Source organism: Balaenoptera acutorostrata, chromosome 5 (assembly GCF_949987535.1).
Source record: "Balaenoptera acutorostrata chromosome 5, mBalAcu1.1, whole genome shotgun sequence".
NCBI classification, from domain to species: Eukaryota; Metazoa; Chordata; class Mammalia; order Artiodactyla; family Balaenopteridae; genus Balaenoptera; species Balaenoptera acutorostrata.
In genome coordinates, this window is record NC_080068.1 from 110,109,605 (window position 1) to 110,124,503 (window position 14,899).

General features: G+C 39.7%; 1 protein-coding gene across 1 annotated transcript in view; it reads left to right on the plus strand.

The window, feature by feature from the left end:
* Nucleotides 1-14,899, plus strand: part of ARHGEF38 (Rho guanine nucleotide exchange factor 38) — a 163,895-nt gene that overhangs the window by 95,355 nt on the left and 53,641 nt on the right. The window contains exon 3 of the mRNA XM_007190984.2: nt 1,310-1,433. Coding sequence (XP_007191046.2) covers nt 1,310-1,433 — 124 coding nt within the window. The remainder of the gene's footprint in view (nt 1-1,309; nt 1,434-14,899) is intronic.

Genomic DNA, 14,899 nt, shown 5'->3' on the forward strand with positions numbered 1-14,899 from the left:
TTCCAGCAGCGACCCTTCCCTCTAATAAATTCTGTCTTCTTTACATTTTGCCTTATGTGTGGAAATTCTTTTCCAACCCGCATTCGGACCACGACATTCCCCCACTCCTAAATAGACCTAGCTGAGAGCCTAAAAAAAGAAGCTGCAGCTGTTGGCCTTCATCTCCAGAATTCTTCCAGGTCTGTCTCGTAGCCTATATACCTTGTGCCCAGTTTCCCTTAATTTCTTGGCTCCTTTTTTCTGATCTTTAGCTGAACTCCCTGTCTCTCTCTCACCCCTAATTTTGCCAACCTCGTTTTGGACCAGTAACTCTGCTTTTCATCTCTGAAGCTTCTCCATGACGATTATTGATGACTTGGTTATCCACCTATGACCTCATGCACAATAAGTCATGAATAAAAGGCACCTGCTCCTATTCCCTGTGGCAACCCAGTGGAGCCTGGGCCAAGCTGTTCATGACCCACTAGACACTGTTTAATTATGAAAGTAGATCTGACTTAAACTCAGGAGAAAGATTTTGAGTAAGATCCAGCAAAATCTGGGCACATAGCTCATCATACTCTTCTTGGATGGCTTAGGATCATCCAATGCCTGTGACAGAGTTTGGTCTCTACTACAATTCTTGGTACATAGAAGGACTTCAGGAACTATTTAGTGAAAGGATGGGTGAATGAATAAATTATTATAAACACCACCTATAAGATCTAGGAATGATTACACTGGTTTTTGAGGGTATGCATCAAGTTATAAAATATGATGTATCTTTAATTAGTAGAATACGTTTGGTGAAGATTTCCATTCACATTTCTTTTAGAAAAAAAAAAGCAGGAAACAGCTCAGCAAATCTACTTGTCATCACTTTGAGAACATCTGTGGTTTTAAAACAGCTTTGAAAATAGTCACTTACACAGAGTAAGTTCTGACTTCTGCTGTATAAGCAGTAAGGCGTTCTAAATGCATATGCGCTAGTACATACCCTCATAGAGGGCAGTTAATAAAATGCCGATTAGGGAGCCCAAATCTTCTTCACACTGTGGTTCTTACAGGAATATGTAGATGTACACTCAACTCATTAAAACTTAGTCAAAATAAAGAAAAAGAGGGAGGTAACAACAGATGCACCATCCAACTTCTTGCATGAAAAACTGCACATTTCCTCTGGAAATACCAAATAAGAATGTTTACAGAAACGGTTGATGGAAACAGCATGGGCTGGCATATAAAACGCTTACGGTTTAGCAGGAGAAAACATCCTAAAGACTGTGCATCTCCTTCCATCAGCTGGTGCTCAGTGTTTGTGTTTCTTCAGGTTGATCAGCTGGACGTGGATAGCTTGTTTAGCAACATTGAATCGGTGCGTCAGATATCAGCCAAGCTGCTGTCATTGCTGGAAGAGGCCACGACAGACGTGGAACCGGCCATGCAAGTAATCGGTATGTTTATTCTCTTCTCGAGTTCTCCAATACGACAGGAAATAATATTTTAATGGCCTCCCGTTGCTTTGGTTTTATGTTTCTGACTCACCAAGCTTCCCAGGAGATATATAAATGCTAAACCCATCTTCAGGCTCATTGTAATTATACAAACTCTGTATTTATTTTCAAATGAGTTTATATCCATTTGCTGCAGTCCCTCAGTAGCACTAAGCACACCATTTGCTTTTTAATTTCCAATCTTTCAACCTCTTTGCCTTACAGATGTTCTCTCATTTGCTTTTATGGCTAACACTTACTTGATTCTTAAAGAATTAAACATTTAAATACTTTAATAGCTTTACTGGTTTTAGTCACAATGTCTCTTATTCATCTTATGATTAGGAATCCATTGATTTTTGGATTGTAATTTTTTTGCATGGAAAGTTTGTACGATCATTCAAACACTTAACAACTACTTTTTCCATGCTTTTCCTTTTTTCTCTGTATTATTTGCTTTCCAAATATGTTTCTAGACAGTCATAGATTATTTTCTCACTCTGATAAGATTTTGAAAAAAAATATAAAGAAATTACTGGGGAAAAAAATTACTGGAAAAGTGTTGGGTCAAATTTTTGTTCTCTCCATTTTCTCCATTCATTGGCCATTCATTTATTTATTCACCCAGTGAATAGCTATTAAGCAGTGGTATGTGCGATGATTCTTGGGAGCTTCAAAGCGAATATTGTGTTGTGAACTTGAAGGCAGCTGCCGCAACCAAGATATCACAGACACAGTGCCATGGAGGCTAAGAATTCTTTAAAATGTGTTGTAATCATTTTTCTATTTTACACATAATACTCAATATATGCTCATTACAAAATATTAAAACAGTTCTGGAGTACACAGCGTAATTCACCCCTCCAATATGACTAACATCCCCTTAAGTAACCACTGTTATTGGTTTGATGTAGATCCTTTCTTTGAGACACACACAGAGACACAAACACACATTTACACCTTATATCTTTATTCATCCTCATTATGTCTTTGTTTGTTAATGGGAATCAGAGTATAAAAATGGCATGAAATTGATTTTGTTTCATATTTAAGGAAGGCCCAAAGTTTAATAAGCAAAGCTGATCTTATACAAAGGTGAAACAACCTGGCTATTTGTAGTATTTTACATGCTCAAAGGCCAGCCCACTGAATCAAAAAGAATCAAAAAGATTCTCCCACTGACAGGTTTAAATTCAGTCATTTCTTGTGATTATGTACTAAATGTTTGTGTTCCCCTCAAATTCATATGTTAAAGCTCTAACACCTGACATGATGGTATTAGGAGGTGAGACCTTAGGGAGGTACTTCATATTTAGATGAAGTCATGAGGGGGTTGATCCATGATGGAATTAGTGTCCTTATAAGGAGAGAAAGAGATACCAGAGTTCCCTCTCCACCATGTAAGGATTCAGGAAGGCAGCTGTCTGCAAGCCAGGAAGGAAGTCCTCACCAGGAACTGAATCTGCTGGCACCTTGATCTTGGACTTCCCAGTCTCCAGAACTGTGAGAAATAAATGTCTGTTGCTTAAGCCACTCAATCTATGTTATTTTGTTATGATAGCCCAAGCTGACTTATATAGTTTCCAAAAAATTGCAAAAATAATTTCTAAAGGAAGGACTCTTCATTATCACTGTAGTGTGGATTCATTGGCCATTCATTTATTTATTCACTCAATGAATAGTTATCCAGCAGCAGCGTGTGCAATAATTAAGGTGTTGTGTGACATTATTAGGGATTAAAAGATGAAAGAGATCACGTTTCCTCCAAAAGTTTGCAAATAGCCCTTTGAATTGAAGACACTTGTGTAATATATCATCAGAGTATTTTCTACACTACTGCAGAACTTCAGGGGATAAAGAGACTACTTCTAGATGGGGAATCAGGGAAGAATTCTTAAAGATGTTACTTGGGCTTAAAGTATAGGTCAGATTTCAGCAAGTGAGGTCCAGATTGGGAAGACTAAGTAGAAGTAACAGCATGAACAAAACCATGGACAGGAAGTGCCAAGCGTTTAGGAAATGGTGAGTGACCAAGTCAAGCTGGAGTGAAGGACTCATGTAAGGGAGGAGTGAGAAATGAATCTGTAAGTATAGAATAGGGACAGACCATACTTGGAATCCAAGTTTGGAAATTACTCTGCAGGTAATGAGGAGCCATTAAAATTTTTTTCAGCAAGGATGTAATGAGACACAAAAGTTTCTGGAGAAAGGAAACTATAGTAGGTATGAAGAGAATGGATGGAAGGAGAAAATGATAACCTATAAATATGTTATTATAGATAATTTAGCCATGTGGTAACAAGCATCTAGGCTAAGGTGGATAAAGTGAGAATAGAAAACGGGGTCAGATTCAAGAGAAACATGGAAAAAAGCACAAACAAAATATAGGGGTTGGTTGTATTTGCTGGAGTCAAAAGAAATTCCAGGTTTAAGGAGCCATGTATCCTGATTTGCCTAGAACATTCTGGTTTTAGCCTATTCAAGCATTCAGTCCAGTTTAGCGTTTGTCCTGGATTTTCTCCTTTTAAGAGGAGGATCATTATTAATAGTTGCATCACAAGAGATTTGGTAAGACCTCTATATCATACTTCAATTTCTGACATGACCTCTCTTAGCAGAGTGTAAGAGGCAGGTGCATGTGCCAGAGTTCTCACATGGTAACCTCTGAAAGACAGCCCATCTCTCCTTTCCCGACCTTTCTAGTCTCAACAGTACTTACATCTTCCTTAGAAGTGCGGCATACAGGGTACTGGCTGATAAAATGATGACTTTGGGCATGAGCAGCTAGCAACAGCTAGCTGCTTCCTGTTTTGATGGTGGTGGGAGATGTATTTGATGCTACAAATCCTGCTGTCCACAGTGCAACAGCTAGTGATGTCATGACCCATGCTGGGTGGCCCATGCCATGAGCAGTGGGAGCCAGGAAGCCACAAGGGTGACAGTCAATGGGCTTAGTGGGACATGTAGGGAATTAATGATTAAGTGCAAGTGAAATATGTGTGGGAAGTGGAGGCTGAACTGTCCTGCTACAGAGTGTGTGGATGCTGTTGCTACAGTAGTTTGGTTATTTATTTATTTATTTATTTTTTTATTTTTTTATTTTTTTATTTTTGGTTATTTATTGTATGATATAAATCTATCACCTTTTTATTGTCTGGTTATGCTTATCTTATTTTCCAATAAACTCTTTCAAAAGTAAGGGTTTAATGTATGCACATTTAATAAAAATTAAGTATTGATTTTTTATTTCTCAAGAAAGTTGATGGTCAACATATAACACACAAAATACCATTCACAAGGGGGTCGTTAATGCTGTCATTGACCCATAAGACAATCAGAAGACAGAAATCTGCAGAAGAAGTAGCAACATCTACATCAAAAGTTAGTCATTATTCTTAAAAAAACATGCTCGTTATTTTAAAACATACAGTAGTCCCTCTGTATCCACAGGGATTGGTTCTAGGACCTTCTTGGATATCAAAATCTTTGGATACTCAAGTCCCTTATATAAAATGGTGCAGTATTTGCATATCATCTATGCAAAGCTCCCGTATACTTCAAATCATCTATAGATTACTTATAATACCTAACACAATGTAAATGCTATATAAATAGTTGCTGGTGCCTGAAAATTCAAGTTTTGCTTTTTGGAACTTTCTGGATTTTTTTTCTCTGAATATTTTCTATCTGAGGTTGGTTGAATCTGTGGATGGGAAACCTGTGGATATGGAGGACCGATTTTACTTGGCATTTGGCATTTTCTGTCCATGCTTTTGTTCATGCTGCTACTTCCACTTGGAACCTTCTTCCCAACCTGAACCTACTTGTTGAAATCTGACCTATACCTTTAAGCCCAAGTACATATCACTCCATGCATCTTGGCTTCACATGTGTCAAATGACAGTTATCCTAAGTTAATTTCTCTCATTTTTAATTCCAGGTTTCCTTGGGCCTGTGAGCAATGGCTATTAATGAGTTGACACCATTAGCAGAAGATTTTGCAAACAGTTAAATTATGACAGTTTTATAATAGTTTGAGCAGATGAATTAAACAGAAAATCAATTAATTCCAATTCTGATTCAAAATGTTTAATCCAATTCACAGAATCAAAGAAAAGCTTTTGGAAGTTTATTGCGTCAAAGGTGAATTTTCTGACTGTATTGTAAATGCTACTATAACTTTAAAAATTAAATTTATGAATGCAAATTATAATATGAATACAGATTTTGGTGGAGCATCACAGTAAAAGAATGCTTTTACTAAAGTAAGAGATCTATGGAGCAGAAATGTGCTTGGGATTGATTGTGGTGCATATGTAGTAATGCCGTGATATTCTATTAATTCAAATGTAGTCAAAATTCACACATAGTTTTACATATACAAAAATTAGAGTGAACTGTATATAATATTTAGAGGATATGCACACTTTTTTTGGTGTTGGTCACTAATCAGCTTTTAGAAATTGCATTTTGTTCAAAATCAGCTAGAAGTCTTTAGTTAAGATATTCAACAAACAGACAGAAAAGTAACTTCAGCTTTTTAGTCTTTATAACTGCAGTTGTTGAAAACAAAACTGCAGATGGGAAGACACTGAAATTTATCCCTATGAAAACAAGGAATTAGCTTAAAAATAATTAAACAATGAGAGTTCATACTGTGTGAAAGATTTAATTTTGAAATTTTAAAATTGTATTTTGGAAGACTTGACTTATGAAAAGAAGCTTTAGACAGAGCTCCTGTTTAATAGGATAAAGTTATATCCTGTACCAGATTTTACAATATCTATATTTGGAAAAATATTCAAAAATCATAAATAGAAACAACTTATTTGATGAGCTTTATTTTGTAAAAAGAAAGAAAGGAAAAATCAAAATGGAGGCAAGAAGACAATAGCTTTGAAAATATTTAAGCTCAAATATTTATACATTTTAATATAGAGAGATATATAATCAGAATTTTAATATCTTCCATTTAGTAGAATTTTCTCTGAGCTTATTAGGTGTCTCTGTCCTAGGAGGAGAGTATTTTCACAATTAAAAGTATTATGGTTTATATATTTGAGCAGCCAAATAAATAATGCTAGTATTGGATTTTAGCCCATAGAATAAAATAGAGTCCATACGGATATAAATAAATGAGGAGAAAGGAAAGCTCTTCCTTACAGTAAATTTCAATGAATAAATATAGAAGGAAAGAAGAAAATAGAAAATTACCACTAGGTAAATAATATAGTCATAATTGTTACAGAAAAATCCACTGATTGATGCTAGATTTAGTGGATGAAAGTTTGAGGAGAAATTTATTTTCATAGTTTCAAAGAGTCTCCTAAGTAAGTATTAACCTCAAAGGGAAAGATGGTAGCTTTTCAGTGAGAAACCAGGCAAAGACTACCTTAACCAAGTGAGTGATCAAGATCAGCAGTATCAGGAAATAACACACATTCACATCATGAACCTTGTGATACAATGCACTGAGGAGGACACAACATCATATCTGTGGTACTTTTGTCCAAAATATGTGCTCTCGTGTCCAGTCATGAGAAAACCTTAGACAGCAGCAAACTCAAGTGAGGGACACTCAGCAAAATAACTGACCAACACTGTTCTAAAATGCCAAGGTCATTAAAGACAAGGTAAGACTGAGGAACCCTTAAAGACTGCAGAAGACTAAGGAGGACTAACAAATAAATGCAAGTGGGAGCCTGAATAGATTCTAGAACAGTAAAAGGACATTAGTGTCAAAATCCAAGCAAGGTGTTCAGTTTAGTTAATAGTATTACAGCATGTTCATTTCCTTTTGCTGACAATTGTACTATGGTGATGTAAGATGTTAACACTGGGGAAGACGAGTGAGGGACATTTGGAAACTACTGGTGCTATTTTTGCAACTTTCCTATAAGCAAAAATTAGTCTAAAACATTTAAATTATTATGGCTTGCAGAGAAGACGCAATCGAAGATGCTCACAATTTCAAGTTTCTAATTATAAATTGCAATATTGAGGAAGACTGTAGAAAATTTATGGAAAAAATTAAGGCAGTAAGGCCATATTTGAAAAAGTTGGAGGCATATTTTAATTTCCCTACCCTTTATATCTGGCCTAGCCTCATGACTTGCTTTGACCAATAAAATGTGGCAAAATGATGTTCTACAACAGCCTTCTGGCAGCCACTCTCTGCTCAGGGAGAGAGAAGGCTCAAACTACCCAGTCATCCCAAACAACACAGTCAAGGCCTTGGACACATGAGTAAGGCCCTCCTCAGCCAGCTGGCCTCATGCTACAGACTACAAATGTATCAATAAAACCCCTTTAACACCACATGGAGACAAGCCATCCCAGCTGTGCTCTACTCAAATTATCAACCTGGAGAATCGTGAGCAAATAAACAGTGTTGTTTTAAGCCTTTAAGTGTTTTTTGGAGGGGGGATTTTTTTTTTTTTCCTGTAGCAATAGCTAATTAATACAGATTCACAGAGAAGAGATTAATTACTTCAACTCAGATGATGAAGAAAAACTTGATTTGGAAGGTGACTTTTGAACTTGGACTTGAAGGATTTAAAAAGGTGGAGATTTGAGCAAAAGACTTCCCAAATGACAATGGCACAGAGGCCTCAAGACAGGAGAGTGTGGGAAGCTCTTATAAAGGAGAGCAATTCAATGCGTCTGGAGCATAGTGACAAGGAGGTGTATCCATGACCCATACAGGGTAGCCGTATCAATGGAGTTCACTGGCAATTTCCATCACAAAATCTTTCATCTTAGATTTCATAAGGTAAACTGATTTGGGGTGAGATTGCCAAAATCCTGTTGCCACAAAATGAAAAGCACAGGTGTTCCATTTCTTTGTCCTTAGATGGCACGAATGAGCTTGTGATTCACAGTTCTAGTGCCAGCGGGGAAACTTTCCTGATACCTAGATCAGCCAGGAGGAGAATTTTACTCAATAAAAACCTTGGGGTTTGGTCGAGGCTCAAGTTTAAGCACAGAGGCATATGTCTGAGAGCTCTGGGGAATTGTCTAGACTATCATGCCACGATAGAAACTGGATTTTAAAATCTTGATTTAGGCAGGCTGCCTAGATAGGAAATGGGTTCTAAGTCTTTAAGGATGGGAGTGTGAGAAGTGGCTCTTGTTTCCACTTAAACTGAAGATCATTTTGTAACAATAGAATAGTGAGAAAGGACAAAACAAGTAAGAGGACAGTGTAGAGTTTAAGAACACACAGGCTTCAGTCTCAGGTTGATTTAGTTTACATCCTGGCCCATCGGTTGTTAAATGTGTGATCTCAAGCAAGTTACAAAGCCTCACTGAACTTCAGTTCCTCATCTTGAAATTTGAGGCAATAATACCTACCCCACAGAGCATTTATGAAGATTAAATAAAATCATGTATAAATAATGATAGCCAGTGCCCACCCTTAGTATCCAACACATGGTATTACTAACTTATTATCCTGATAATATTAAATGTACCCATCCATTATCAAACTTTGATTTCTTATGTATGTAATAATTGAATAACATGTGAATTTTTTTAGAGGTCCTGATCATGTTTTTCAAACAAATCAGGTTCACGGACATGCGTGGTTTCCAGGTGTTCCCAATATGTGTGCATCTTGATGATTCATCTATCTAATATGGTGACATGTTTTCTCTTGTGGAGGGTGATTTGAGATATCAAGTATCATCTCCACGTTTGACAAAGTGAACAGCAATCGCAGTAGACGGCCCTCAGTGGACCCTGCTTCCTGGTATTCATGCTGCCATGTAGTCTAGTCCCATAATGACTCTGGACTGGCCCTGACACCAAATAATACAATGTAGTGGAAGAAACACTGTGCCAGTTGACTGGGCCTAAGCCTTAAGAAAGCTGGACATTTCTACTTTTTTGATTTGGGGAGCCTGCCATTTAAGAAATCCAACTACCCTGCTGGAATATCACATGGAAAGAGATTAGACCTGAGACCACCTAGTGAGAAAGTGGTCCCTCTGTCCCAGCTTACGAGCTGAGGCCAGCCTTCTAGCTGTCCCTTCCAAGGTTCCAGACTAGGGAAGGAGCCATCTCAGACCGTTCAGCCAGTTAAGCCCTGAATGACTGCAGCCCCAGCAAACATCAGCAGAGCAGAACCACTGAGGTGATACCAGCCAACCCACCGAATCATGAGAGAAAATCAAAATGGTTGTTGTGATAAGGCACTCAATTTTAGGGTGGTTTGTTACATAGTGATAGAGAACTAAAAGGCGGCTTGTGTCCTCCTCTATGCATTTGCAACAATGTTACAATGTTTCAAAGTATTTCAAAAAGACTGAGTTATGAATATGTTTAAGTCTGCTTACCTCACACACACCATGAAGAGAACCAGAACAGAAAGAAGCTTAAGGTACAGAAATTACAGTTTCTCACATGCTTTTTCCCCAGGGTGAGTTTATCCTTGGAGACAAAGACAACTTAGAGCTTTCTGTTCTTTGAAGGTGGAGTGGGTGATGCACTGTTGTTCTGTGGCCGTGCTTTGTTCTCCTAAAGCAGTGTCTCTTGTATGTCCCTGAAGCAGGAATCTGTGCCTTTAGCGGTGATTTTGTGAAAAGAGGTTAGTCACTGACAATGATGCCATGTGGGAGATGCCACAAAGTAGCTCATCTGAATCATTGTTCTAGTATTGTTATATTGTACGTGTGTGTGTGTGTGTGTGTGTGTGTGTGTGTGTGTGTGTGTTTTACACAGGACACAGATTAGCTTGGCCTCGTTCATCCTGACCAGCGAGGGCAGGGTGGGAGCTTCACACCTGCTCCCTGGAATGTGTGAGGCCAGCAGGGGGGAGACCCAGACACAGCAGTGAAAGGTCAGGGCATTTTATTCCAAATATTGGCAGTAACAGGAAAGCTGTCAGCTTTAGAAAACATGATAGAAAAAAAGGTGAGGGGTTCAAGGTCAAGTAGACACAAATCCACACAGGCAAGGAAAAATCAGCAGAAGGAAGTCACCAGGATACAATTTGAAGGTTGGACCTCCAGTCTCCTGAGAGAGGTCAAGTTGGGTCCCAGCACTACTAGGACTTATTTCTTGTGATAAAAAGAAAAGCAGGGTGGCTTAGTAACAAGTTCTATAGTGCTGTTCTCTGAGGAGAAAGTGAAGTCCTGGGCTGTGGAGCTGGCTCCTTGGGGCCAGTGGCTGAGTTGTGCAGTCAGATTTGAATGGAGCTGTGAAAAGTCAGATATTGCACAGAATACACATAAAGACCAGCAATAAAAAGAAAGAAAGAAATCTTGCGAGTGTAAGAGCCCTGTGAGTCCCTGAACATTTTCCCAATTGCTAGGAAGCCAGAAGGAGAAGTCGTTAGCAGGAATGCAGAGCTTCAGGGTGCACAAGAGCCCAGCAAGAACTCGGCCTTTGGAGGGAGACCGATCTGCGCCCTAACGCTGGCTCTGTCACCGCTACCTCCGTGGCTGGGGCAGGTCACTTGGATCCGTGAGGACTGTCCTGGCCTACCTGGAATAGGAACTTCACCAAAAGGACTTAACCAAAAGAGGACTTTTTCTCTCACATAACAAGAAATCCATAACTCAATAGGCCAGGACTGAGACAGCTGCTTACTGGCTCCTTCCAGCTTTTTCCTTCCTAGTACTTAACTTGTGGTGTTTGGCTTCACGGCCTCAAGATGGTTAGTCCACTGCCAAGCATGCTTCCTGCTGGTAATGAGAGCAAAAGCACCTCCTCCTGAGGCTTTTTTCATGTTGGGGGAATAGAAATCTTTCCCAGTGACTTCTACCTATATCTCATGATTTCATTTTACACACACACTATTCCATTTCTTGCTCTCTCTCTCTCTCTCTCTCTCACACACACGCACACATTCGACCACCTCTAACTGCCAGAGACTGGGGGAAAGGTCAGTAGTTTTAACTGGGTGCATTGCTGGTCCAAATTGTATTAGTTTGGAAGATGGAAGAATGGATAAGCAACTGGCAACAGAAGGCAGACTCATTTGTTCATTTTTCCGGTGGGGATGGCCAGCCTTCCATGGCAGAAGGGTGAGACAGAGGGTGTCCACCTCTAAGACACAGGCTCCAATGGCAGGGGGGTATTCTTGTCTGTTTTGTTACTGTTGTATCACCAGCATCTAGAATAGTGTCCTCAATAAGTACTTCCTGAATGAAAGACATGAATGACAGATACAGTGATAGGTATCTAGGACACTGGCTGGCATGCCGAGGGAACGCAGAAATTGTCATTGTTCTTGTTGTTACCAGGTCTGCCTGCGGTTTTTCCCGTGTCATTTCCAGAGGCTGGTAGGTAGTGTAGAGCAACTGGTAGAGGCAAGCGTTCTTAAGAGAGGTACTTACTAAGGTGGCTAGATGGGGTGTCATGAGTTGGTCTAAGAACAGGGTCCTTGGCGCTGTAAATCTTGAGGAGGGAAAAGTTGTACCTTTTTCCATTCTAGCCAGCGGAAACCTTTTAACTTTCAACTCTCAGAGAACCAACGTTTTCTTAACGTGCTGGTTGTTATAAAGATTCCCACCTGAAGGTAAGTATCCAGGATCTCAAAAATGTTCCTGAAGAGAGCACGAGTTACCATCAAAATAAACAGCTTTATTCTTGAATGTTAGTGCCGGACTAGTATTTAAAGAGCATCCAATCCAACCATCTCATTGTTCAGACGAAAAAGGTAAGAGCCTGACTTTCTCCAAATAGCGTCACTAACTCTGGACGCAGAAGGGGACTCCAGCTCTTCCTAATACAGGTCTTATTATGTATTATACACCGTCCATCTCTACCACCCACTAATGCTCCCCAGTTTGTCCTGCCCAGCTACCAGGCCACCCGCTACTCCCAATGTGCTGGGTGGGTAGTGCCTCAATGATGGAATGGCCTCTCTTTTGAGAGACCCCAGCACAATTATGCCTTTTTCCTCCCTGGCACTAGACACAGCAGTGGTCATGGGCCAAGACCCCACAGTTCACTCTGGCTCCCTTCCTTTCTCTCTCTCTTTTTTTTTTTTCATGGTCGAGCTACCCTTATTGGTCTCACACCATTCCCTCCTAAAACCACTTCTCTGAAATTGCTGTTAGCATGTCACCAGAGACCTCAGAAATGTCAAATCCAATGAACACATTTTTCTGAATTTATCTTACTGTAGTGCGTCTGAAAATTTTTTACCGAACGATTCCTGATGCCAAAAGAGAAATATCATGAGCCTCAGGGAACGTGGAGTTCTGACCCAAAGCCCCAGCCACAGGCATGAAATAATTTGGAGTCTTGTTTTGTCTTAAGAATTCACGTAAATTTTCCATTCTATTTTTTCACATGAAAATAATTTTTCTTCAAATATCTTCATAAAATTGATACTCAAGGGACATGCTTGTTTTAATCCCATGGCTGCATGTTCCACTTGGCACCTGGGCTTGGTTTGAATTTCATAACCCTAACCAGGGTCCCTTGAGTATCCCTTAGTAGCCAGTGTTATCCCCAAGTGAGGCAGGAACTAAATGAGACTAAAGGCAAAGGATAGTGGCTTCTGTAAGCAGCATTTACTCTTCCAACCTCTTTCTTCTCACACCCCTCCTCATTTTGCCCTCCCCTGGAGAACAGGAGGCTAAGCATGAAAGGAAGACAACATGTACATGATCTGGCATTTTGGCTGGCTGAGCTGCTGCCTTGTTTAGTCCCATCCAAGAAGGCTGGGCTCCCATCCAAGGAGGAGAGGCAGACCATGGGGAGCTCTCCTAGTCAGTCCGGGTGAGAGCTGCCAGGAAAGCTCTTTCATTTGGGGGTGGCATATTTACTCACTCAGGGAAGTGACAGCCAGAGGCTCATTGCCCAGATCTCAGACCCTCTTTCCCAGGAGTGGGTCATATCTACCCTCTGTCCTCAGAGTCATCCCACCCCCTTCTCTGTATTCTGAATGCTCTGTCTTGACAATCAAGTTTTACTTAGAACTACAGAAGTTTCTTTGGGATATATCTTAGATCATAATCGATGCTTGAGAATTTTTTCTTCCAGTTTTATTGAGATATAATTGGCATATAGCACTGTATAAGTTTAAGGTGTACTGCATACTGATTTGATTTACATACATCTTGAAGTATCACAATAGCTTTAGAGAACATCCATCATCTTATATGAATATAAAATTAAAGAAATAGAAAAAAAATTTTTCCTTGTGATGAGAACTCAGAACTTTTTTTTAAACATCTTTATTGGAGTATAATTACTTTACAATGGTATGTTAGTTTCTGCTATATAACAAAGTGAATCAGCTATATGTATACATATATCACCATATCTCCTCCCTCTTGCGTCTCCCTCTCACCCTCCCTATCCCACCTCTCTAGATGGACACAAAGCACAGAGCTGATCACCCTGTGCTATGCGGCTGCTTCCCACTAGCTATCTATTTTACATTTGGTAGTGTATATATGTCCATGCCACTCTCTCACTTCATCCCAGCTTACCCTTCCCCCTTCCCCGTGTCCTCAAGTCCATTCTCTATGTCTGCGTCTTTATTCCTGACAGGACTTTCTTGACAACTTTTATATATAACATAAAACAGTGTTAATTATATTTATCATGTTGTACATTACATCCCTAGTGCTTATTTATAACTGGAAGTTTGTACCTTTTGACTGCTTGAGATTTTAACTAAAATTCTCTTTTACCATCATTGTAGTTGGTTTTTAGAGTTGAATTTATTACATATTTTTTCTTGCTAAAACAAGTAACTTCTTACTTTAAACCCTTTGTCTTAGTCAGTTTGGACTGCCATTAAAAACTACCAAAGAGGGGGCTTCCCTGGTGGCGCAGTGGTTGAGAATCTGCCTGCCAATGCAGGGGACACGGGTTCGAGCCCTGGTCTGGGAAGATCCCACATGCCACGGAGCAACTGGGCCCGTGAGCCACAATTACTGAGCCTGCGCGTCTGGAGCCTGTGCTCCGCAACAAGAGAGGCCGCGATGGTGAGAGGCCCGCGCACCGCGATGAAGAGTGGTCCCCACTTGCCACAACTAGAGAAAGCCCTCACACAGAAACGAAGACCCAACACAGTCATAAATAAATAAAATAAATAAAAGAACGTGAAATTCTTTAAAAAAAAAAAAAAAAAAAAAAAACTACCAAAGACTGAGTAGCTTATAGACAACAGACATTTATTTCCTACAGTTCTGGAGTCTGGAAGTCCAAGATCAAGATGGCAGCAGATGTGTTTCCTGGTGAGAGCTCTCTTGCTGGTTTGCCTCCTCACTGTATCCTCATATGGCAGATAGAGAAAGCTCCCTCTTCTTAAAAAGGCACTAATCCCATCATAGGGTCCCCCTCCCATGACCCCATATATATCTAATTACCTCCCAAAGTCTCCACCTCCAAGTACCATCACATTTGGGGTTAAGGCTTCAACATATGAATTTTATGGGGGAAACAAACATTCAGTTCGTAAC